We start from the raw sequence: 25,597 nt of genomic DNA on the forward strand, positions 1-25,597 counted from the left end.
TGAAGTCATGTTGTTAAATGACAGTCATGCAGGTGAAACTACAGGAAACTGTTGAAACAATCAATTTAATTTAATGCTCTTCCATCCTTGCTAGAATTGTTTTGAAATTCATTGTTTTTCATGAAGGCACACGTGAAAATGGACAAGGGCTCATAAAATCTAAGTTTAAATATTTTATTTTTTTTTTTAAATCAAGAAATTTATCTTAATTTTTTCTTCCAGTTAATAAGGTAAACTAGGCTGGAATATTATGTTATATAAACATCTGCAGAAAGAAACCCCAGGATCTCTGTGCAAAACTGACAGGCTTCAACAGAGCTTGAAGTGACATATTCTTTACCTTCAGTTCTGAGAACTCTGCTCTTAACCTAGGGCTAAGTTAATTGAACGCTCCTGCCTTTAGTTCTTGATAGTCTCCTTTTATTTTGCATTTTTAAAACACCAAAAAAAAATACAGTAAGATATCGTTGAACCAGGACAGAATATGGACAAATAACTAGGTTTGATAAGTGTTTTTAAAAATGTCAATAAGGTGAAATGCTCTAAATTGTAGGGATGTAACAAAAGGGAAGAGTGTTGGCTATGAGACAGACCATCAGACTGAATTCCTTTAACACATTCCAGCTACACCAGTAATTGGGTAGTGTAAAAATACTATGTGTAAGTGTCAAGTATAGATGTATCAGGCTAAAATCCTGGGGGGTTTTCTGTTGCGTATATATTTAATGATTTATTGGCAGACTATATAGTTTTGTGTTGCCTCCAAGTGTTCAGTCCCTTTATAGATCTCTTTTATAAATGCTGAAATGAGTACAATGATTGATAAAATTAATTTTTCCAATCAAGTAGAAGAAATAGTTTCTTGAAATATTTGGACATCCAGCTATTTCTGGGAATAGACTGCACTTCAAGGTTAATTTCAACCTTTACTTCATTTGCTTCTTTGTACTTGCTGGTTTTGATGTTTCTTGGCAAAGACTTACAGCAACTTTACTGAGTTTCCCTCTTCTTTTGACTTCTCCTGAGGATGGAATTTGAGCTCACCTGTTACTTTCATGTTGCATTGTTGATGGTTTCAGGTGAACTTTGCTAACCTGCCACATTTGACTTCACATGCATCGTTCCCCTTTCAGCACAAAATAATCTGTTTGCTTTGCCCCCTGCTTGTGGCACGTGGAGGTTGAGTGGGTGGCTCTTAAAAGGTATCAGGCTTTGTGTACAGGGGACTGTGCTTAACAAAGTTAGTATGGTAAGTGAGTGATATGCTTTAATGGCATTGAAGACTCACTGCTGCTTAGACTCTGACAAATAGAAATTAAGGCAATGAAATACAGAAGTACATGTGTGTGGTTTGTGTAGTTAACATGGAGATGTGGAGGCTTTCACTATGGATTCATTTTAGTGGACTACTTCCATGGTGCCAATGGTTCAGGCAGTTGCAAATGCCTTCATCCAGCTTGAGACTGTGGTGATCACATTTCAGAGTTTCACTTCTATCACTTTTGTTTGTTTTGGATTGGGGAGGGGTGTTCGGGCTTTATGTAAGGTTGAGTACAAAATGTTCTTTTTAAACTAGTGTACTTAAAACTATCTTCTGTGTTTCTGGGAATGTCATGTTATGTCTGGCTTTGTAACAGGCACAGAAAAAGTGCGGCAAGCTCAGGACTGCAAGGACCTCCACGTTGTAAACCCTGATTGGCTGTGGAGCTGCCTGGAGCGCTGGGACAAGGTTGAGGAACAGCTCTTCCCCTTGAAGGATGACTACAACAAAACACACAGGTAAGTGGGAGCTTAGGAGTGTAGGGGCCGTGAAAATAAGTTGTTCATACGATGATGCTAATTTGTTAATTCAGCTATAAAATCAGTTTCTGACATTCAGAATGGTGTGCCATGCTTGCAGATTTTGTGAAAAAACTCTTCATTTTTGTCCGTTCCTGTGCTGTTTGAACTGAAGAGATCGGGAGGCAGTGCAGCAACTAGCAGAACCAGGAGAAATCTGTGGTACCAGCAGTTCCTTTAGCAGTTGTCATTGTTAGCCATTTCAGCTGGAGAAGCTGACCTTGCTAGTTCACCCACAAACTAACACAGGGAATGCTACCAAGGCACAGGATTATTCATGCTGCCAAATGAAGTTGGGGGGGGAGGGTAGGAAATGTACATACTCCCACAACATAAAAAATTTGGTAAAGTATGATTTTTTTTATGATACTTTGTAGTGAGGAGGACAGGAGAAACAGAAAAGTACAGAAGAAAATTCTAAGGATTAGAAGGCATGAAGATAGAAGCAAAAACTGGAAGAAAGGAGATAGAGGATTTTGAGATAAGAAAAAGCCTTGAAAGAGAAGAAGATATAAAAAATAATCCATGCACGAGGATGATAGCAAATAGAAGGGACAGCCAAAAATTTTATTAACACATAGGAATTCACAGGGCTGATAAGAACGGTCCCCTTTAGGAAAGTGCCATGGATAAAATAACTCCTGACAACATGCCGTAGAGGCAGCTTCTGCTTTTTATCTTGTTATCTGGATAGACTCATGTTAGTGTCTTGCAAGCCCAATGGAGAACTCTCCCTTCTATGTTTAGATAAGGGGCATAGCATATTGGGTTTTCTGCATTAAGCTGATACTAGTGTGATTGAGTAGGCTGGAGATTTGCTTTCTGCTTAGAAGGAACAGGCCCTTTGAGTGCAGAAAGTGCCTATGTAAGTCCTCATGCACTCTGAAGACCCTAAAAGTAGAAATGTCTTTAAGTGATGTCACATTAAATGGGAGACTAGGTAGAGACCTGTACTCCCAAAAACTTAGGGAAAAGATGTAGCATACTAATGGCTTCACTTGAATACTTTATTTTTTAAAAGTGCTATCAGATTCTTATTTAAATCAAACTTTGAAGTATTTATATGGAGTGTTAAATTTGTATCAGAGGTAAGTAAACTTAGAACTGGTTGACTTTAATTATTGAAGCTAGGAGACTACCTCAAACACCTGTGAAAATGTGTGGTAACTTTGTGACAGTTCTAATTTGTTACAGTATAATTTAACAGTGTTAGTATCGGTTTCATGGTGCATAGAATGCTGTTTTGTTTGACTACTTTTTTTTAATTATTCAATTTACTTCCTTTTTTGTGGCACTTAATCAGAATCGGATAGTATAATCACATAATGGTGAATCCAGCAGACTGATCTCTGAATGCTTCTGCTGACATTTGTAAAGTTGACTTAAAATGTAACAGAATGATCAATGGTGGTTTAGTATTTCATAACTAATCTGTTTGGATGATTTGCAAATTAATACTGTGTGTTTGTTTTCTATGAGCCAATTTGGAGAGCACATAGGAAAGGTTTGATACAACAGCATGCTTTTTTCTTTGTTGCACATATACAGAGTATCGTGCTACTCTGGTTGTGCACTTGTTATTATCTGGAAGGAATTGCAGTAACTTTAAGACAGTTTTTAAGGTACATTTAAAAAAGTTCAATTCATGTAAATGTGACATGATCTGTGTCTTTGCATTTTTCTCTTTTAAGTTCAGTGAGACTTGAATGGGAGTGGAGGAGAAGAAATGTTTCTGTGAATCTTCCAAATCTTTTATTTCTCCCTGAGAAAAAGAATGCTTGGGGTTTTTTTTACTTTCTGGTTGATAGCTCATTTAAATTTTTGAAGCTGTTTTTTATGAACTTCATCCAACAGAGAGAACAGCCCTGCCACGTTTCCTGATACACACAGCACATTTCAGACAGCTCTGTTTCACCCAACACCCATCCATCCAAAGTCTCAGCCTGGTCCTGAAGTTCGACTTTATGATCCTAACACTGGAAAGCTAATCAGGAAGGGCACTCGGACTTCTGGCCAGTCGATGTACATCCAGTCTCCAGCTCCTCCCATCACTTTACCAGTCCACGGCGAGCACTCGTCCTTCAGGTACCTAAAGCACAGCTAAGAGCCACTTCAACTACGTTTTCAGATGCTGTAGTAAATTTAACTCTTATCTTTGCATCTAATCAAATTGTCATCTTTGTTTTAGTTTTCTTCCTAAAAAAGGCAAAAAAATAATAAAAGTGAACAATCAGCTGAAGCAAAACCAGCATACTAGGATTCCACATCCTTTTTGTGCCTCACCTAAGAACAACTAGAAACCTCAAACAAATGCAGCATGTAGCATTCTGTACAGTGTGCACTGTAAAGGATGTTAGAATAGCTCATCTTTGAAATGGGGCAGCCTAATGTTTAACAAGTCTTAGAATACTAGTTTGGAGAGTTTTTCTGCAAAATAAATCTGACAACATTTGGGTTTTGTTTATAAAGCTTTCTTCTTCACTTAAAGCTAGTGTCTCATCTGAAGGAACTGTATTTTTTTTTGAGGAGTATTAGAAGTGGTAGAAGAGAGGTGTAACTGAGTATTGCTAAATAAGGCTGTATGATTGAGTGCTAGTTAATCCTTAGATCACTAAATGAAGACAGTAAAGCAGCACGAGGAGGAGGCAGCCTGCTTTTTCAAGTACAAATGCTAGCAACTGGACTTTGTCAAAATTTTCAGATTTGGTTTGGCTACAATGACAATAACTTGTCACTTAAGGATGCATGAAATACCTAAAATCCACAAGTACATAAAAGATCTAACTTTCTGGAATGCCAACAAGTTTAGCAAGTGTTGTTGACTCTAGTGGTGAAGTACTCAGTTAAATATAAAGGTTTTCTCTTTGTAAAATGTAATCAAAATTCCTTTGCTCAGTGTGAGGAGAGTATAGCACTTGTTATGAAGCAATTCAGTTTTCCAAACAAATACAAAAATACAATGCACAATTCTAAATACACAGGTTTTGACCTTTCTTCTCCCTCCCCTGGAACTTTTGCAGTGTATTAATTGTAAAGGGTTTGTATATTGTTGTAGCTTAAGTTTACACTCTATCTTCCTCCTACTAAAGTACTTCAACCTATGTTTTTTTTCAGTTTTCATCTTTTATAGGCTTTTTCTTATTTCAGCTTCCTTGATCCTGTCAACACAGGTGTTTTGAGTCTTTTTGTTTTGTTTATGAAGGCATCTTGTTTTCAGTTCCTTTAACTGCATCTTTAAAGTCTGTATTTCACTTCACTATGACATGTTAAATGATCAGGAAAAACTTTAAATAACCAAGATACTGTATGTATACAGAGAGGAGCCGAAAAGCTTTTTGTTTTGTTTGGCAGTTATTCTGGAAAGCAGTTTCTCCAGAAATAGATCTGGGAAGGTTGTATATGTGTGTAATTGTCGTGATACTTCTAAGATGATTCAGTATGGTGGTTTAAATTTAAAGCACTGAATGATGCATTAATGTAAAAAGAATAGGTTTTAATGCTTGTTCTGCCTTCATCAACAACTTAATGAAGAGTTCTGTGCTCTTTAATGCAAAGGTACTTCTTCACTTGAACATCTTATGAAGGAGGAGAAAAACACACTTTGTCTGTCCTCTTAGTTCAGTTTCTCAGAGCCCTGGACAGGTTTTGGGGGTGGAGGAAGATATTATCTTCTTTCTGTTCCCTTATTGTATTTCACTTAAGCTTTTTATTTTGACTGTCAATGCTCAGGACTGAGATGTTTTAATTTAAGCAAGTGAATCCAATTACTCAGTCTTGCAACTTTATCACATAACAAAGCAGCTGTAAGAAGAGAGAGTAGTGTAAGATATCTGGTGGGAAATACTATTTTCATAATCATTTCCTGTTTATTTGGTTCCAGCAGTAAAATTAGTGACCTGTAAACATTGATCTCTTAACTGGGGCATGTCTGTATTCCTCAGAGCAGTTCTGCTATCTTCAATTAAAGTTGTGAAGAGTGTCTTGGTGTAAAGTCTGGGAAGAAAGCAGTGCAGTGATCAAATACCACTTTAAGTATTTGAATAGGAAGTACAGTGCAGGCAGAGCATGAAGGCTGCAAAGAATTAACAAAAAGCTGAATATTAACAGCTTTGCTGTGTTTTGTTTGAGCAAGGCCTTTTGATTGAGGCAGAAGAACAGTATCGTTGCCTTCCTTTGTCTTTACACATACATCACTGATAGCTTTCAAAAAAAGCTTGACATACAATTTAAAAATTTTTGTGATACTTGACTTCAGAGAAAATGCCTTTAGTGCAGTGATTTCTTGGTAGAGGGCAAGGTTATTTTGTGTCCTGGCAGACTTTGTGCTCCCATGTTCACCTCCGACAGCAAGACGGCAGGATGTGTAACTAAGGCGTTGGATGTAAGCAGTGTTAAAGCTGTTGACACTCACAACTGTTCTTCCTGTGGGTGGATGAAGTCAAAGCCTCCAATAACCATCTTTGACAGTTCCTAAAAACTTCATCAGATTCTGAATTTCAGACAGTAAGCAACAAAAAGGAACTGCTGCAAGAGGAAGCCTTGGGGCAGATGGTAGCCACACATGGCATATCAATGGTACTTGGTCTCTTACTGTAAGAATAGACCTTGTGCTTAGAAGATAACCGCTTGTAAGGCTAATTAATAAAAAGTTGCAAGTTGTCAGAGTGCCATCTCATAAGAACTGTTTCAGTTCTCACTTTATTTTGGGTTCAACATTTTTATTTTTTCTGTGGTTCAAATTGAAATATAGTTTAAAATAGGATATGATTAGCTTAAATACCTACGTGCAACTTACAGCGAAACTGTCACCAGTGAATTACAGATGGTTCAGTTAATTTGGCCAAGGATTTGTGCATCAGACTTGGCTCTGTGAGACTTGAGCATCTGCTTTTTGTCATGGCTGTTGCTGCCTGAGCAGAAAGGTGGCAGAGATTGCCCCTGTACTGAAAGGGAAGGGAAGAGAGTGCAGTGCTGCTGGGTGCCTGCTGGCAGCCAGCAGGAGCTCCTCTCTGTCTGAGAACAGGGAAGAGTCCTCTTTATTAATAATCTGCATGTCAAAACTTTGACACTGTATGCATCTCAACAATTTGCATTTTCATATAAAAACGGTATTCTACAAACATTACACTGAAGTTGTAACAGATCATGAGATGTGTAATGTTGTGTTGTCCAAAGAAATGCAAATACTAATGACATCTTGGACTAGTATAAAGAAAAAGTAATATTACAAGTTACATTTTACTGAACACTTATAATACACTAACAGACGAGATAGGGCTTAAGATATGAATATAATTGACATATGAGAAGTGACAATATCTGGTTTTAAATAATGCCAAGATGCACCACATGTATGGTTTGAAAAGATGTCTGAACCAGTTCCTTCGTATAAATTCACTTAATTTTTGTGTCTTAATTTACATGTTCATTGTTGCAATTTTTCCCTAATACCAGTCTTACAACAGCAAAAATACCAAGTATCAAATTGAAGTCATGAATGGAATTCAGAGATCTTTAACATTTTCTTTGCAACAATGCTATTTTAGCTTTTACCCTGATGCTGTGTCTGTGGAAGTGTTAGGATGCTTGTTACTCCCACAGATGCGGGACCCACCCTGCACGTGCATGTCCTTGTGCCTGCAAGACTGGCAAGTGCCAACCAACCTGTGCAGAATTGAATATGGTGTTATTCTTGCAAAAGTACTCATGAATCTCATCTGACTAGAAATAAATGTAAATTCATGCATTTGTATGTCTTTAAAATTTAATCAGCACAAGTGGCTGAAAATGTAAAACCTGGAAAACTATAAAATAAAAATGTTTCTTAAAAACATTAAAGAAGTCTTTGCTTTATATTGCTCTTTAGAATGTTTTGATGAGAAATCCGTGTGATTCTTACATAATAGCAGTTGGAAAACTGGGGGGGGAAGTGGGTGGAATGAGAGAAACCTTTAGAAGCTATTAATACAGCTATTTTAAAGCTGACGTTTGTGTATAATATTGTGGTCAAGGAAGATCTCACCTTTTATTCTACCAAAGGAGTAGTTCTCACTGTCATCAGGATGATAATGTGTTCTTAAAAAAACATACTAGATCTATTTCTAGTCTAAGAAAATTTGCTTGGCTGCCTGCTGCATATAACTTGTGTATAATTCATGGCATGGTCAAGCTTCTCATGTCTTTAATACAGTTGTGCTTATACCTTTTGACTTTTCATTCTCTGCTTTATTAAGAATGTAAATAGCATCACCACCTTTCTCTTAGCTAGGGTACCTATTAAGGCATGGAAATAGTATTTTAAAAGATCCTTTTGGAAAATATGGTGGAATGCTGAACTTTTTCCTCTTTTTCCTATGAAACTTATTGTCTGAGAGCAGTGTATTAACAAAAGAAAATTGTGTGGTCTTGTAAAATAGAAAACGCTTGTGGAGGGGCTACACCAAAAAACTGTTAAACTGTGATGAAAAGCTCTTGAACTAACCAAACTGTGGTTTTATTTTGAAAACATCCACATTGTTTTGGCTTCATGGGAAATTGCATTGTACAGAAACGATAGGCTGTGAAGGGGCACTCTCCTGCTGTATTGCTGAGTAGTGCTGAGCAGGTGGGGATCTTCTGCAGCATATAGTGCTGTTCTGGGTAGCACAGCAATGCTATGGCTATTTCCCCACCACCTCTGACTCAAACAATGAATTCACATCTCTTGCATATGCATGGGATCTGAGGGAAGAGAGATGTGCATTTAGAAAATATGAGCCCTCAAAATGAACTCAGTTGACAGCTTCACTTGGCTTTTGGATTTCATACATTCTGGGGTTGAAGTACTGATGTAGAAAAGCTTATTTAGACAACTTTCTTAAGAAGCTTTCAAGTTCATGAGATGATAAATGATTTTGTAGAACCTTACCTGGGATGGATTTACATAATTTAGTAATAGCTTTTTTAGGTGCAGCTGCTGGTCTAAAGCTGTTTCTTGAAAACCCAGGCTTGATGAGAGGCAGTCATCCTGCACTGAAACTCTTGTCAGCAGAGACCATGCTGTACCCTTTCTCAATTACTACCACCAATCTCAGATATTCATGGTGTCTCACCTGGTAGTTACGAGCTGAAACAGCTTGTGATTTCGAATGTTCACTTTTGTACTTGTTTGTGGTATTCGTTCTGCACACACACACGCTATGGCTAACAGAAATCATTGGTGACCCTTTGAGCTTTCTGATTTGATGCCTTTGAATAGGATTCTATGTGGTGCTGAGGTGCTGCAGTTTGTTCCCGGAAGTTGCACTATTTGTAGTTAAACTGGATTGTGTAGCAGTTGTAGCTTCTACAGATCTTTAGTAGTTGAGTATTCACAGAAAAAGATAGAAGAAAGGTACCAAGAAAAGTAGGTCTCCTGCTATTGTTCTAGATGCAGTCTCATCTTTTATTACTATTTTAAAGCAATTCCCATGAAGTTATGATTACCCATTTTATGAATGTTTTGACATTCCTTTTTGTAGCTCTGTTTTGATTAAATACAATAACTAATGAGGTAATAAAATACAAGCTAAGAGAATGCTACTGTATTTGAATACACTAGCCAAAAAAAAAAAAAAAAAAATCTGGTCTGTTTTGCATCTCATCCAGGCTTAGCATGGAGGAAATGTCTTGAGACTGAGGCTGCAGCAATGAGTTTTTGACTTGCAAACCCCTTGTCTGTAAGGTTGAGAGATAACTATATTTTGAGACTCAAGAACAGAAGCATAACATAGACCAGGAAAAACATATGAAAGCGTAAGAACTGTGTCCTGAATAACTGTCATGGGATAGACAAAATCCACTTGAGCACAAATCTTGAAGCATTTTAAGGTCAGTGCATCTGCAGCTACCAAAGCACTTGGCTTAAAGAAAGGTTTGATGGTTATGTTTCTGTTTTCACCTTGTTCTTTTCAGTAAGTACCTTGGCAAAGGTCAAATAAGGACTTAATATGTCAGACTGGAAATAAAAGCAATCATTGGGAGACTTGATTTTTCTTCTGTTGCTGAGCACACAACCCTATTAAGCAAAGTTGTAGCTGTTCAGCGATCATAAATTGTTTATAGGATTTTATTTCTAGACAAGCTGTAAATTAAGTCTGTCTTATTTGGGACCCCTGAAATTTTTCAGAGTTGTTCAGCCACATCAGCAGCAGATGTTTGAAGAAGATGAGCTACCAGCAAGTGAAAATGAAGAGCAGCCTGGTCCATCTAAGCGGAAACGTCAGCCAAGTATGTCCGAGACAATGCCCCTGTACACCCTATGTAAAGAGGATTTAGAGAGTATGGATAAAGAGGTGAGCTTAACTAATTCTAACAAGTTTTTACCATAATGATTGTTAGTTATGCATAACAGTTGAAATTCTGCTAATTGTGCGTGTATGTGAACTGACCTTGTATGCCACTGCAGTAACTTGAAATATAAGCCACAGCAGACTTAGAAGTACGGTTCAGGCTAAAACGCAGTTACTTTCTGCAAAACAAGCTTGAATTAGGGAATGGTAGTACTCTTGTGTGTAAGTAGGTCTCTCTAGATCTTCATTTAAGTACAGCTTTGTCACATGAATGTTAGCACGTTTGCTGTGTGTTTAGCTTTGCCAGGTGTCACTTTCAACTTTAAATAAATCTGCAAATAATCTGGACAAAATCAGTGGTGTATAGGGAAGAAAGAGGTCTGTGGATGTAAAAGGAACAGGCTATAGAGAAGATCAAGAGTGCCAAAGGGGAGCATGGGGCTTATTATCCCTACACTTGTAATTGTAGTGTTGTTAAATCATAGCTATCGTGGTTCTTCAGGTGAGGGAGCTTTCTGTTAGAGTGAACTGTACTGTTGTATGAAAGCCCAGTATTTAAAATTCATTGTGAACCTCTAACAGCTGCTTATTTTTCACTTATCCTCGTGTGCACTTTTTCCAAATGAGCCACTATCTTACATTAATATTAAATGAACTTAGAGGTAAAAATAGCTATCATTACACACCATGTTTTCATGAATTCGTTACACTGTGTGTGACTGATAATGACACCTAGTGACCCTGGAGCTTGAATTTGTCTTTTAGCTTAGGTCATTTGCTGCTGTAGGGTTAGGAGCATATAACTTGCCAGCTTCTGGCAGTAAGCTGATTTAAAAGTTACAGCCATAACAGGCCTCAAGAGTTATCTTCAGAAAATAAACTAAGTGTGAGAAGGAAACTGCATTTTTCCACCAAGGAAAGAAAACGTTTGTCTGTGCAACATGGTATAATTTTTAGATATGCTGTTGCTGGGGTGTTACTGGAGGAACTTTGAGCTGGTATTCTAGGGAGAGGTCCAATAATTTTCAACCGCTCTAATGAACTACTCTAAATTCCAGATGACTGCAAGCTTTTAATTTTACCTGATAACTCTCTGAGTTGATAACTTCATGTCGTGTGCTTTTTGTTCCAAAGTATTTTGTGCATTTTATCTCAGCCTTTCACAAGAAATAGTATTCCTTCTTGTGATGATGCCAGTCCCTGAATCCATCTGTCTCTTCCTTCTGTGTTCTCAGCGGTACCTAAAACAAATTGTTGTTATGGGTGGTTTTGATGCTTTTGTGTACTAAGATGTTTCTAATGGTGTGGGTATTGGAAAACAATGAATTGCTGTTGCAGTGTGTGTGTTGATCCAAAAGAAATTATGCATGTTTTCCAGAGCTGTTGCATAAAATATTGTTCTGTTTTTAAAGATGCTATGTAGGGAACTTGTTAAAAATCTGAATCATCTGGCAGTGTTCATTTTGTGATTGATTGCTCTCTATGCCACTACTGTTAGACCAAAGAAATTAGTTTGTCTACCTGTCCTGCAAATATAAACATCTTAAATTGGGATGATTTGTTTTTAAATTATGCTTTTTGTTAAACTGCATAGAGTATTTGGAAACTAGACTACGTGAGCTTCAGACAAATCCTAAATTCCAGTGGATTTTTGTTCATAGCTGACTTAGCTTTAGTTCCAGAAGTATGATTTGAGATTATAGTTGCTGCCAAAAGGTTTCCCTTCCACCAGTCTCTGTTCCTACCCCTGTGTTCATTGAATTTATATTTCTCTGATCCTCAGGCATCTGAACCTTCAGAAACTCTTCACCTTTTTTGGGGGGAAGTGGGTGGGTGTATTTTTGGGTTTGTTTGGTGGGGAAGTCGGAGTTTCTGGTATTTTAGGTCTCCAATATGCTTTGATCAAGGATTAAACATGAGCACAGACATGGAGAAGGGAGTGAATGGGACGTGTATACCAGGGGGCTGGGCTGGACATGGTGGTGCCAGCAGGTTGCTGCCATCTGGGAGCTGACTGTAGAGTCAGCCAAGGGACTGCTTGCATCACCTTGGTAAAGATAATGTATTAATATACAAGAAATGTAAATAATAAACCAGGATTTTTATGGGATTGTGTGGGAGTACTCTTATGAAATGGGGAGGACATGTGGTAATGTAGTCCATAAAATATAAAAGTTTAGTGGAGCATACACAGGAGAGTCTGCTGTCAGGAACATTACTGAATAAAGTGAAAATCAGCTTGATAAACATTGCTGGTTGGTGCTTGTTTCACTCTGGTGACACTGACTAGTTTAACTTCTACAGGAAGGTGTTTGCCTGCATTTCTTTCTTCGTCAAACCATGTTAAAGGGTAAGAACTTCTCTGCAGTCGTGTCACTAAGAGGTGCAAAATTTCTGTTTTCTGCCACAAAAATGCTTCTGCTTCATTTCATAGAATCACTGACTCATAGAATGCTTTGAATTGGAAGGGACCTCTGAATGTCATCTAGTCCAAGCCCCCTGCCATAAGCAGGGACATCTCCAACTAGATCAGGTTGCTCAGAGCCCCATCAAGCCTGACCTTGAATGTCTCTAGGGATGGGGCCTCCACCACATCTCTGTGCAGCCTGTTCCAGTGTTTCACCACCCTCATAGTAAAGAACTTGTGAATTTTTATCCTTTCCAGTGGCTATGTCAGCCACAAGATCTGCAGCTGACTGTAGACTAACTTGGTAGGATGAGGGAATTCAGTTCAGCCACAACAGTGGTGCCTTGCTGCACACTATGAGTGCTAGTGCTTTAGGAGCACATGGTCCAAGAAGAGTGACAGCAAGTTAGTGTGACTTTGCTGCTGTGTTCTTGCCTGTGAGCCACTGTTGATAATGTGACCATACAGCAAGACAGTTCAAGAGCTGCTTGGGTCAGAAAAGATAATTTCCCAGGTTAATCATCATTACCAGCTTCTTGAAATAACTCACTGTTCCTGCTGCATGACTGCCAGTGCCAGGAGCACACAAAGGATGCAAAGAGCTGGGAATGAGCAGTGAAGGCAGAACTGCAGCCCTCTAGCTTTAAAACTGCATCCTCAGTATTTCTGCTGAATTCCCTGGAAAATTCAGATAAGAAATTTTACTAGATCAAAAATTTTTTAGCTTCAGACCCTGGGATTTTTTTCAATTAAATAAAATGGGAAATGCAAGCATTCATATCTACTGTTTCTGTGGACATAAGCAATAAATAGCTCCTTTGTGCTTCACATTGAAAGGAAAACTTACTTTCTCACTGCAGAAATCTCTGAAACGACCACACAGCCCCAAGCAATAGAGAATTTGTGTGTAGCCTATGCATGGGAGTTTTTTTAAACGAATCAAGACAGAACCCAATAAAGAGAATTTAGTTATGATTTATTCCCAAATTAAATCCCTTTCCATCCTTAACCTATTTAAACATCTGTTTGTTGCTTTTCCTAGTAAAAAAAGCAATATCTGCTCAAATATTCCATGGAGAAGAACTGCCATGGACAGGCATACCTACTAAAATTTGATCTTACATGGATTTTTAGCTTCACTTATTATCTTGGCTATAGTTGTGCTATGGATAGCAAATAAGTCACAGGATATTAATAGCATCCTAGCTATTGGGTTGCACCTTTGAGGTCACTTAGCCTTTTGTATCTTTTTCAGTGCCGAATATCTGAGAGACCAGATCCAATGGTAACTTCTTTGCCCTTTGACACCAGGGACAGTTTGAACTTGAGGAAAGCACAACAAGAGTATTCAATGTAACAGGATTGCCGCTGAAACAGCAATTGCCAAATAAGAGCCAGCACATAAGGAATGGTTTCCTACTTGGGAAATACAGAGCCTGCTCCTGCTGCTGCCTCACAGCTGAGAGAATGTTTTCCACCTTTCTTTTTTGTGCTAGCTGGACACAGATACTTTGCAACTGATTGCTGCTGTTTGTCTCTGCTATGGAGTGGTAAAGGGGAGCAGAATTAAATGCTGCAAGTTAAATTAGCTTGTTTATAGCCAGTTTTACAGACATGAATAAATTTTTATTTCCAAATCATTGGTTATCTGATATATAACTTCCAAAAGACCACTTCATAAAAATGCTGTCTACATCAGATTGTACGTAGTATGCTGTAATCTTAATGGTATGTTGCTGGTATTCGCCAAAGGGCAAGGTTTGAAAACCGTCTTTAAAGAGGAAGTTTCCAAGCAATTAAATACAGTCAATACTAATGAACTAGAAATCTTTCGTCCATAATACCTGTTACAGGATGACTCCTGTTTTTTCAAACCAATCATCTTACTTACAGGGGAGGGAGCTATTTTCCTTTCTTTGACCATTGGAACTGTTGCAGAAGCTTGTGCTCTGGGCTGGCTGCAGCTCTTCCTGACCTCCACTTGCTCTCCCACTTACCCTAGAGGTGCAGGACTGCTCGTTGTGTGCTTTTGGTGTGCTAGTGGCAGCAGTGTCCCTCCCCTGGGCTAGGTGGAAGTTGCTGACCTACTAGCCACTACAATGTTGTGCAGATCTACTGTAGTTTACTGACAAAAACCAGAAAGCAGAATCCAGGCTTCAAACAACTCTATTCATTTCCAGAACTACTATTTATTAGCTACAGCAAGTTGTTTAAGGAAAAGTGCTAGCATACAAATCATGTGAAGACATATGCACGTCTTTCCATTCATAACTGATTATCTCAGTACATGGTGACGTGCAGCTCCCCTTCCCAGAGGTTACTTGTGGGTCATCTTGTGAGGATGCTGCTTCATAGCTCCTTCAGGACTGCTCGTGTTACCTCCTCGTGTATTGATTCCTTTCTGCATTGATACAGTTATTTGACGTGTTTAAAGAAAGCTAGCAAAAATTCCTATGATAAATACTTAATAAATTCTGTTAGTCTTCATGATTTAAAAGTTGGTTTTAGTTCCTTTAAGCTATTGTTAATTCCTTTTCATTAAGGATGCTTTTTGTCTGAATTTATATTCCTAAACACTATTTGGAGACAACATTATGCAACCAGGCTAGTATCACATGCAGTTACCTAGGCAAGTTGATCTAATCTAAACACTGCTGTGTCCAGTGTGCTATATATAGCTGTTTGTTTTCACATACTAGTTGCTTCCTGATGAACCGTGACTTTACTTTTCTATAAAATATATCCTTTCTTTGTGGATATCTGTTGCAGACCCAAAAGGTGATTTTTAGCCCCAGGCAGTGTGCTAACTTCTTTTAAAGAAGTTTAATTGATTCAACTTTATATAATCTTAAAGATCTTCCCTTTTCTAATCAATGTCTCTTTCATAGTTAAGTTGATAGATCTGTATATGATAAATCATTTGTCCTTAAGAAAAGTAAGCAAGGTCAAGACTTGACGTTCCTCTTTTCCTTTTTCTCTTGTCTGTTTCTTTAAGAAATGTGACTGGTAGTGCAGATTATTTTTCAGGTGCTTTCTAATTCACCAGTCTGTGTAAATTATAGAAACAGAGTTCCAGATGTTCCCTTATAAAATGCTAGTGACAAAGGAAGAAGAGAGAACCCTCCTGTCTTTTTTTTTTTTCCCCCCCCTCTTTTTTTTTTTGTGAATTATGAGCCTGTGCTGAGCTCAGGATCCTGTTGTCTTGCTCAGATATAGGCTGCTGCCACATCTGTGGTAGACTGGGAGAAACAGTAGAAGACACAGCAGCCATGACGTGCTCATACCTGGCACTTCCAACACTTGCAGTACCAGTCTTGGGTAGATACCCACAAGAGGCTTCACTGATGGGATGTTCAAATAGGAGCTTCCAGTAAGCCTTTAAGATTCCAGTAAGGTGTAAGTAAGTTTAGTGAGCTTAAAGATTTTGCATTGCATTTTGCACTGTCTTCTCATCCAGGATGGCCTGAGATCACCAATGTCTTGGAACAGCTGTGCACACAGTCTGCTAGTTGTATGATCCTTATGCTTTTGTGTTTGTCACCGTGTTTTTGTTAGGGTGTTTTGAGAGCAGCATCTGTATCTTGTCAAGTGTCGTCATCTCTGCTGTGTAAGGTAAAATATTTTGCTGGTTTAAATTTCTCATAGTTTGAGACTGTGGAGAGGGGAAGAGAGGGAGCAAATCTGATACCAGTCAGACCTACAGCTTTCCCATCTCTGAATTCAGTTAGTGAAGCTGCAGAGATTCCTATCATCTGGCTCAATACGCACTTAGCAGCTGCAGAGTGACCACATTGCAAAGGTATGTTCTGTGCATCTGTGCATTTACGTGTACAGATTTTTCCTAAGTGGGAATTGCCCAATGAAATACTTTTGCATCAAAATGGCTCTGTTGATTTGGTAGATATTCTACATGTTCTTTTCCTTTTAACTAATTTAGAATTTCTGCCATATATGAAGACTGAAATTACAATGTTCAGCTCTTAAATAAGGCTATTTTGTCACTCTTCATTTTGCTTTCATCTGAGCAGATTTATTCCTTAATTTCTATTTTGTGTTTTGAATTAGTGACTGTATCAATCAGTAGATTAAGAAGCAGTGTTTGTTTCCTTCAATTTAGCGAAAGCTATTAACTCAATAAGTGGTTGGCCTCTTCATTAGCTTAAAAATACTAATTAATGTGGAGGATATGATCTCTAGTTCAAAAGACTAGCACACTGTGGCTCACTCGGACACTGCATTAGTCATTAACGTTCTTCGAATTTCCACATCTACATTTCTGATACAAGATTTCATGTGTGACACCTTTACATGTAGCATGTCATGAATTGTACAGATACTAAATTTGTTTAGCAGTCTCTTCTTATAAATTGTGGCCTCTTTTGAAGTTAAAAGAATGACCCTGTGTGTACACTTGCTCTTGTCAGTGATTGTCATCCAGGTACCTGGGCACTTGGATATTATGAGATCAGCTTTACAGGTATTAGACCACTTACATTTGAACTGAACTTTGAAAAACAAATGTTGACATAGCTATTGGTGACAGTATCCATATAGAGAAGCAGTAAAGGTAAATGTTCTACTTTCCATCAAAAACTTGGGAGACAGCAAGAGGCTGTATAAAAACAATTTGCCAAAACATCTTGTGGCATAAGCAGATCTGAGGACACTGACTGGCTGGCTTAGGTGTGTTGTGGAACTTGGTGCTTCCCAGTGTCATCTGTTTCCTCAGATGTATGGCCTTCCCATCTCCTTCCTTCCTTCACATGCTGGCTGCTGCAGCCCCTCTGGCCCCTCTGCTCTGACTGGCTTCTGCACAGAAGAGTGTGGTAGCATGGAAGCTGGAAAAACTGCAGTTCACCAGGCCCATCAGCTTTCACTTTCAGTGCAGAGTGTTTAGTACCAAATAGCTTAACCCAGCAAGGCTGAATGTGTTAGTTACTTTTTGTCATGGGAGAGAGATTGGTGCTAGGAGTTGGGGTGCTGGTTTATCTCCATGGAGCACTTGCTGTTAATGTGGTGGCTGGCTGATGCACCAAAAAATGTTACTTTGTGATGAACTTTGCTTAAAGCTGTTGTAAAAAAAGGAAAGTTTCTTCCTGCTTAAAACTGTTTAAGATTTTTGGCATTCATCTGTCTCTAATCCGGTAAAATAACACAGAAGTAATTGAGCATTAAAGTATTACAATGTTAAAGCAATCATTTCACCCACATCTCAACTGAACAGTAGAAAAAAATGATTAAAATTGTCCAGTACAATTTTTCATAGTTTGGCAATGAGCACCAGCAATGTAGAATTAAAAATACCAGTACAGTGGGATGGTGAGAGGAAAGAAAGGCACTTAAAAGAAGCTGGATATCATGTGCTTCTGCCTTTTTTTCTTTTGCTTTGAAGGTTGAGGTTCCACTGAAAAATGGAAACAATTCTGAAGAGTAGCAATGCATTTCTATTTATTTTTAGTTACAGAAGCTATAGCATATTCTAAAAAATAAAACAGTATTGGTTATGTTTAAGTTGTAGATAGATCATCCTGACAAGAAACAATGACATTCTGTTATTCAGCTAATTGAAAAAAACACTAACAGAAACACAGTGTAGATAAGACTAGTGAGATTGGAATGGATTATCCACATGTGAAACTTTTCCTTTTTTTAGTCTAATATTTGTCTGCAGACTATTAGTTTATGTACTAATGGCATAGAGCTGGTTATCTGCTAGGTTTTGGTTATTAAGAGGGCATCATGGTCTGAGCTTACCCTAGCAGCTTTTTTAAGTGTTTGGAAGGCAGCTTTTTTTATCTAATACCATGTTTTACAAGGAGACAACTGATTACCAAAACGGGAAAAGGGTTTTTATCTCATTTGATATTATCTCAAGTAAGTGATCAATTTTGAACCACTTCTGGTTTTCTACACAGGTTGCTTAGAATACTTTTTTTTTTTTTTTAGCACAGTTTCTGGTGTAGTTGGTGATCTGATGTTCATTTTAGATGTATTTTTAGTCATTAAAAAAGCCATGAGGGAAAACAGAATACATATTGGAACCTTTTGACATTCCAATGGCTCACTGTATAAATATATGCATTTTGTAGATAAAAATAGTAACTGCCTATGTATATAATTATTAGTTTGATGGCAGTCATGACAAGTTGTTAATTAAAAGGTGATATATAGAATCTTGTGCAAAATGAACACGATCAGTCAAATTTTTGGCTGGTCAGGCTGTTGTCAGATGAAAATAAAACTTCATTGGGACTAATTCACTTTATCGTACCCAGATAATTTAGCAGGTAATGTAATAATGCAATAAGTACAAATGGTTGCGCTACAATAGATATTAATGGATTGCACCAAACAGACATGAAATAAAGAAGCAGCCATGCTTACTTCAGAGTTGACCTCTCTTTGAGGAATAAGATGAAGTTTATAGCTGTAAGACTGCCTCAGTCTTTTTCTGGATTTCCCTGTTTACTCTGTCAACAATGCATCGAAGGTCGATTTGATTTACTTGTGAATAAAGATGCTTCTGCCATCTTACATATTCTTCATACTTCTCTGATGCAATCAACAGTTTATTCAGATCCTCTGCCATTCTTCCAACGGTGTTTTCAAAAGTGTTTCATTGTAAGTAATCTTGGGTTTTTAGAAAAGTAGCTTCTTTAAGTATTGCTATCATTCTGCTAAGCATAGAATAAAAATTATTATGCAAATAAGATTAAATCTAAGCTCTGGTTCTGCAAATGTGAAAACTTCTTTCTCTTTTAAAATATGCCTGGTTATATAGCAAATGTTATTCTAATGTTATTCCATATGAGATGGGAAGTAGGTCTATAAAGCTTCTGTCTCTAGAATGTATGTGCATTGTGTTGAAATGAAGGCTGGCTGTTCTATAGGGAAGAAAGCTTTTCTATACACTGGTTTTTCTACCAACACTGATAATACATTATGTATCTGCAGCCTTCTCTGCTCGGCCTTAGTAAAGAGAAACTGTAAGCCTTTCCAGTTGTTTGCTTGCTCACTGAAAATGCGGTGAAACTTCAAGTTCAATAACCTCATTTTAACATGTGTCTACCTCCATATGCTAAATCAAATACAGCTAGACTGTCAATACTAATTGGACACAATTAAAAATTACTTGTCTGAGCCAGTTAAACAATTTGCAAGCTGATCCCTAACATAATTCTGAGCAGCTGCATGTAGGGCCTGATTGAGCTTCATCACAAGTCTAACATGTTTTTACATTTAAATGTGCATTGATATTCTTCATGAGTGATATTTGTCTGCTCAAGTCTGAACTGTTTCTTCATGACTATTTTTGTTAAGATGCCCTCGTACTTCAACAAAAGAGTAAATATAGCTGTGCAATATAGCATAATATATGTTAAGTGCTACAGAGAATCTGTGCAAACACTTGCATAATGCTAGTCTGCTAGCAGACTTAATTTGTACTTGAAATTCAAGGGCCGTAAAAAAAGTCCATTTTGATGACACAAACACCAGGTTATTTCTAAATGCAGCAGTGAATGACAGTTTGCACTGTTAGTCTTTATCATCTGTTCTTATCAGTTGTCTGTTATCATAAGGTGACTTATTTTAAAATTTAAATTATGCATAATCACAATGGCTTACTTCTAAAAGATCTCTGAGATTAAAATATTGTCCCTTTGCTTTGGTAGTCTTCATTCTTGTCAGGCTCCAGCTTCAGAAAGCACTGAATATAGCTGTTCAGCTCTGCCTCTGTGATAGCCCTGCAGATGGAAGTGTCCTAGCTCCTGTCTCAGCATTGCTAAGGCTATTTCCATCCTGTGTACAACTTGAATGGAGATTATGAAAAGCTGCAGAACTAGAGCCCCCTACTGATGTAACAAATTCCTTGCTGCAATGCAGTCACAAAATGAGGAATTACCTGAATGGATGTGCTGCTGTAACTTTTTCATGTCTACAGTAGTGGTATTAATTTTAGATTTGGAAAACATCACTATTACTCTATATTGTTACAGGGCTTGTGTATGAGCTTGCACTTTCTTTTTGCCAGGGGTCACAGTTAGCTGTAGGCAATATTCTGTCACTCCTTGTAGCAAATATGATGATGCTGCTTTCTCTGAGATGAACACAGACAGCTGTCTATCAGATGTTCCACCATCAAACTTGCTTCATCGCAGAGGTATTGAGGACTGGATTTGCTGACACACCATGACACAGAGATCATATCGGAACCTGAGTAGTATTCATCACCTTCATATTGAACATGTAGAAAACGACCTCAGCTGCTGAACTTGTCTTTCACTATTACTTTGGATTGTTGGGGTTTTCTTAATTTTTTGTTTTCCTTATTCCGTGCCTAATTCTGGCTATTGAGTGGGCTAGCTATGCAGGACACTTCCACATGCACACTGCTCGTATTTCTTCACTTCAATTAAAAGCTGTATGCTTGATTCTGTGGACTCTGCAGTCCTGTTGCCCAGTTCAGCAGAAACCATTGCAAAACTGACCTGTTTTCGCTGTCATCTCTAAGTTTTGTAGTAAAGCCAATTCAGAAAGTTTTTTCCAATACTCCTTATTTGAAGTGGCTTTGTTAGCTTAAGAGTATTGATCAATGTCTCCTGGCTCTTGTGATGATGAGACCAAGCTAATCAGGGTTACTGAAGAGGGAAGTTCATTGACAACCAAAGAATGCTTTGGGAAGCCAGCTGATGTCTGGCAATGCTAATGCTAAATATAGGTTCAAATTAATAACTAGTGGCAGATGGGGGCTGCTTCTGCTTACAGCCAGCTTGGATCAGTGTGTGGTTATTTGCTTGTTCATAGTATACTGAACACAGCAGAACTGTGCTTAAATAGCAGGTTTTTTGAGATAGTAGGCCCTGTTGTGTCCCAATTGGTAACCATGCCAATAGTCTTTTGCCTCTGTGATACCTGAAGAAAGCCTGCACTTGCAGATAAAATGAAAGCAATTTTTTTCCTCCCTTTGTTTCTCACCTTTGTATTTTCAATTTCACTTAGTAAACTGATTTCTGAAAAGCTTTACATGAACAAGAAATTTAGGAGTTCAATCTTTGAAACTGAAAACTCCATATTTTTCTCTGAAATATGTATGTAGCAATGAATATTTATTCAGTCTAAGTAAAACATGCTATCAGTTAACCTTGGGATGGTAAAAGCTAATACTGTGCCAATAGAGTTGTTAAAGCATCTGGTAACAAGTATTCATTGTGAGAAAGCTTTGCAACAGTTGAGATACAAAAAATATGGGATTTGTCTGCATATTGTGTATAAAAAAAAAAAAAAATATTCCTTACACTTGTCACCCTAAAAAGAAAATATATACATTTAGGTTCTCATCTGTACTGGAGTTTATAGTTGACTGTTATTCTACAACAGCAATGTTTACTCATCATGATACAGTTCAATAACATTGTATTTTTGGTTGCAGCATTTCAGAATTTTGGTGGTTTATCTCTGAGCTGAAGCACAATAGAGCCTTAAGAGTAATCTACGTAATCTGTAATTCAGGTTGAAGTGATTGGAAATAAGTTCAAATTAAGCTCCCTGTCACTTTTTAATTTCTTATTTAATGGAATAACCAAATGAGTTAAGCCCCAAATGCTTCTCAGAATTTTTCAAGGATAATGTGCTAAGTATTGGCTACGGCATTAACTAATGCCTTCAGGGATGACTTGAAAGAGAATAGATTAGTATCCTGGTATTTTTATGAAAAGAAGCTGAGATTTTTTCTGTTTAGAAATGCAGGCTATAAAAACTTGTATCACTTTTCATATTAAAAAAAAAAAAAGACTATTTTAAATCTCCCCCAGTTTAGCAGATGTTGCCAGATAAATAGTGAGTATATGGAGAGAACTGTCTCATTCTCTTTATAAAACCAGTTGGACAGGCAGGAGACTGGATTGATGGATGAAACGTGCTCATACCTGTTCGAAGCTGCCTCTGTCAAGAAACATGGTATCAACTGGGCCAAGGTGGGAGTGAATTTTAGTAGTTTACACTTCATCCTAGTCTGCTAACTAGGAAGCTGTTGCTTTTTAGATTGGGCCAATCAGTATGTTATCCTCTAGAAAATGCTCAGGAAGTTAGACACTGTAATAGATGGTGTCAGCATCTTTTTTTCTTTTTTTGTTTTGGAACTTCACAAGAGTGGATGCTGTCAAGATGATGGCATTTGAACATATTTTGATGAAAAAAATTTAAAATAAAACTCACGTGGAAAGATAACTTACTCTGAGGGAATGATTGGAAGCAATAAATGTAGACTAAATATTTTTTATGCTAAGTGAATTTGTACCCAAATTTCTATTTCTTTTTAATAACATTAATATAGAACTAGATTAAGAGCTTAGGAATTGTACAGTCCCTTGATACTAACAGTCTGATACTGTGCTGCTCTCAGCACTTAATTAGCATCTTGCTACAGATATTGCCCCTTGGCAGTGAAATGAGTCAGAAAAGATCACTCAGAGCCTAGACACTATGTCCTCTCAAATTGCCATGTGTCATTATTAATAATACACTAAGTTTTCTAACTTAATATGTCAGTGGTATTTTATGATATTTAAACACCTTTCATAAGCAAATTAGATTCATTTATGTTTGAAAAAAATCTTGATCACTAGACTGTACATGTGTCTTTCTAAATCTCTAAGAATAAGAAGAAAGTTGTCTTCTGGCAAAGCTATGCCTCAGTTAATAGCCAGATTGACAGTTTTTAGAACAGACTTGCAAAATTGTAAACCAAAGCTGCTTCTTGCTGCATATCAGCAAAATATGCTTTCTTTAAATTAGAATGGATGACTTTGAGAACAAAAGAGAGAGAATCATGGTGCTGTCTTGTTTTAAAACCAAGATAAGCAGTATACCATGAACTGTTAAAACTTTTTAACCTATTGCTATAAAGATTTACGAAGTGGGAGCTATACTGGTACATGTGTACAACAGCAGGCTGAAATACCTGAAGTGTATAATTGTGTTAACCTCTTTTATTTAGCAGGTATGGATACTTCTAGTCTTTACTAGGCCTTTTTGTTGGATAGGAAAAGCTTACATTGCTGTTAATCTTTCTTCATTTTGCCCACCTGAAAGATCATTTCTATGAATTAAAGTTCATTGAACATCTATTTGTATAAGAATTTTCTTCTTACTCCTTCCTCTTTCCAATGAGTTTGTGTACATCAGTATGCTATTTGTATAGAATCAACTGACTCTCTAGGTTTTCCAGTCTCTGGGTACTTAGATATTGCTTATCTCTACAAAAAGAGTGTAACAGAATTTGAGTACAATAGACTCTTATCTGTGAATTCACTCACCAGCTCATTGCTTTAAGATGAAAGTTTGCTGAAGGTGAAATCAGGACATGTAGTAAAGTGTGTCACTTAAACTTGAGCATGCAGTTTGAGTTTTCTGTTCTATTGCAGGTTTTTTTTGGTTATGTTTTTAAGATTTGCAGGTACAGAAAAGTTTGAAAGATTTGTGCAGTGATGCAAATTTTACTATGCATAAGAGAATCTGCTGGTAGTGTCAGTAAGCCACAGTAGTCACAGATGGGGGTTTGGTTCATCAGTTTGTGAAACTCTTGTTGGTCTGTTACCTGTTGCTGAATTCCACTATTCAGGTTGTGGCTGCACATTTAACAGAGCTGCTTACCCAAAGTCTATTCCCACTTTTTTGTTCCTGCTGTCATGCACTGTTACGGCATGGATTTGTGTAGACATAAAATGAAGTGGGACAGGGAATTGATGTATCTAAGCAGTAACCCAGCTTAAAAAGGTGGTTGGATGTAGTTAGGCTGTTACCATGCCTGAGATGTTGCTTATCAAGCAGTGAGATAGTTTTGTTGCACATGGAACAATCTAGCAGCAGGATGCTGAAAGTGACAGTCCTCCTTCCTTGCTCATCTTGCAAGACCAGGAAACCCCATAATTAAGTTTAAACCTACCACCTATTTGTTGAAGGTGTGCTCACTTGTGTTTCTGCTGCGTGCTTAGTAGTGTTATGTGGAGGATGGGGGGAAAAAAAAAAAAAAACACACCTTTGGATAAATCTAACTAAATTCCTTTTCCCTTTTAGTACTGCTTTTTCTTCTCTGACTTCAAGGTTCTTATCCTGGCTCTCTGAGGAAAAAGCAAGTTGAAAGTTTTGAATTATAGTTGAAAGTTTTGAAGTAGTCAATGTCCAGCACAGCACTTCCTTTAAGTTTTTATTTAAATTCATATCCTTGCTATGTTTATTTCCATTGCCATTGAAGTATCAGCTCTCCAGAGATCAGAAATGAATGTTTTATTAAGCTTAATGGATGTCTTTCTGAATAGAAGATACTATGGAAGCAATAAAACAAACTCCTGCTTAGTGTCCCCCAAGATCCAGACTAGTGTTTTTCCTTAAAAAATCTGTACCATTATGAGCACAAGGCAACTCATTTAGTGATGGTGACAAGAGTTCAGTAGCTGTCAACATCTGCATAAGAGCTTAGAGAAGACATAAGCAAACCCTTCCCAAGGAGTGTAGTGATGGGCCAGGAGAGGCTACAGACCCAAATTGCAATTTGGTTTACTTTGGATATAAGGAAAAAAATCTTTTTATCTTGAGGATGATCAGACTTTGGAATGGGTTTCCCCATGTTTGGAGGTACTCAAAACTCTCCTGGACGAAGCCTTGAGTAACCTGATAAACTGGACCAACTTCAAGCAGGGAGCTGGACCAGGTGACCTTCAGAAGTCCCTTCCCAGTTAAAATGATTGTGATTCCAGGTATTTACAGACGAACAAACTCTCAAGTGTCCCCTAAGGTTGTGGGCTTTTTAAACAGGTGGAGTAAGTGCAATTGAAAAAGAAAGATTAATATTCTGCTTAATGGAAAGCTCAACGCTCAAATGGTTTCAATTTCCTTGAAGTACTGAGCATGTTTACTAGTCAAATCCTCTGTTTTTCAGAAGGGAAACCAACACTAAAGAATATGAAGTTTGTGACTGTCTATAGAAATGTATAGCCTTTTTTCTGACCGACTTTGGTTTCACTAGCTGTTTCAGACGGATGTA

The 25,597-nt window shown here is 37.6% G+C and overlaps 1 protein-coding gene across 1 annotated transcript in view; it reads left to right on the forward strand.

The window, feature by feature from the left end:
* Window positions 1-25,597, forward strand: part of CTDP1 (CTD (carboxy-terminal domain, RNA polymerase II, polypeptide A) phosphatase, subunit 1) — a 91,604-nt gene that overhangs the window by 22,009 nt on the left and 43,998 nt on the right. The window contains exons 8-10 of the mRNA XM_008947228.1: window positions 1,638-1,779; window positions 3,694-3,924; window positions 9,986-10,151. Coding sequence (XP_008945476.1) covers window positions 1,638-1,779; window positions 3,694-3,924; window positions 9,986-10,151 — 539 coding nt within the window. The remainder of the gene's footprint in view (window positions 1-1,637; window positions 1,780-3,693; window positions 3,925-9,985; window positions 10,152-25,597) is intronic.

This window comes from Merops nubicus, unplaced genomic scaffold (genome assembly GCF_000691845.1).
Source record: "Merops nubicus isolate BGI_N331 unplaced genomic scaffold, ASM69184v1 scaffold13649, whole genome shotgun sequence".
Classification (NCBI taxonomy): Eukaryota; Metazoa; Chordata; class Aves; order Coraciiformes; family Meropidae; genus Merops; species Merops nubicus.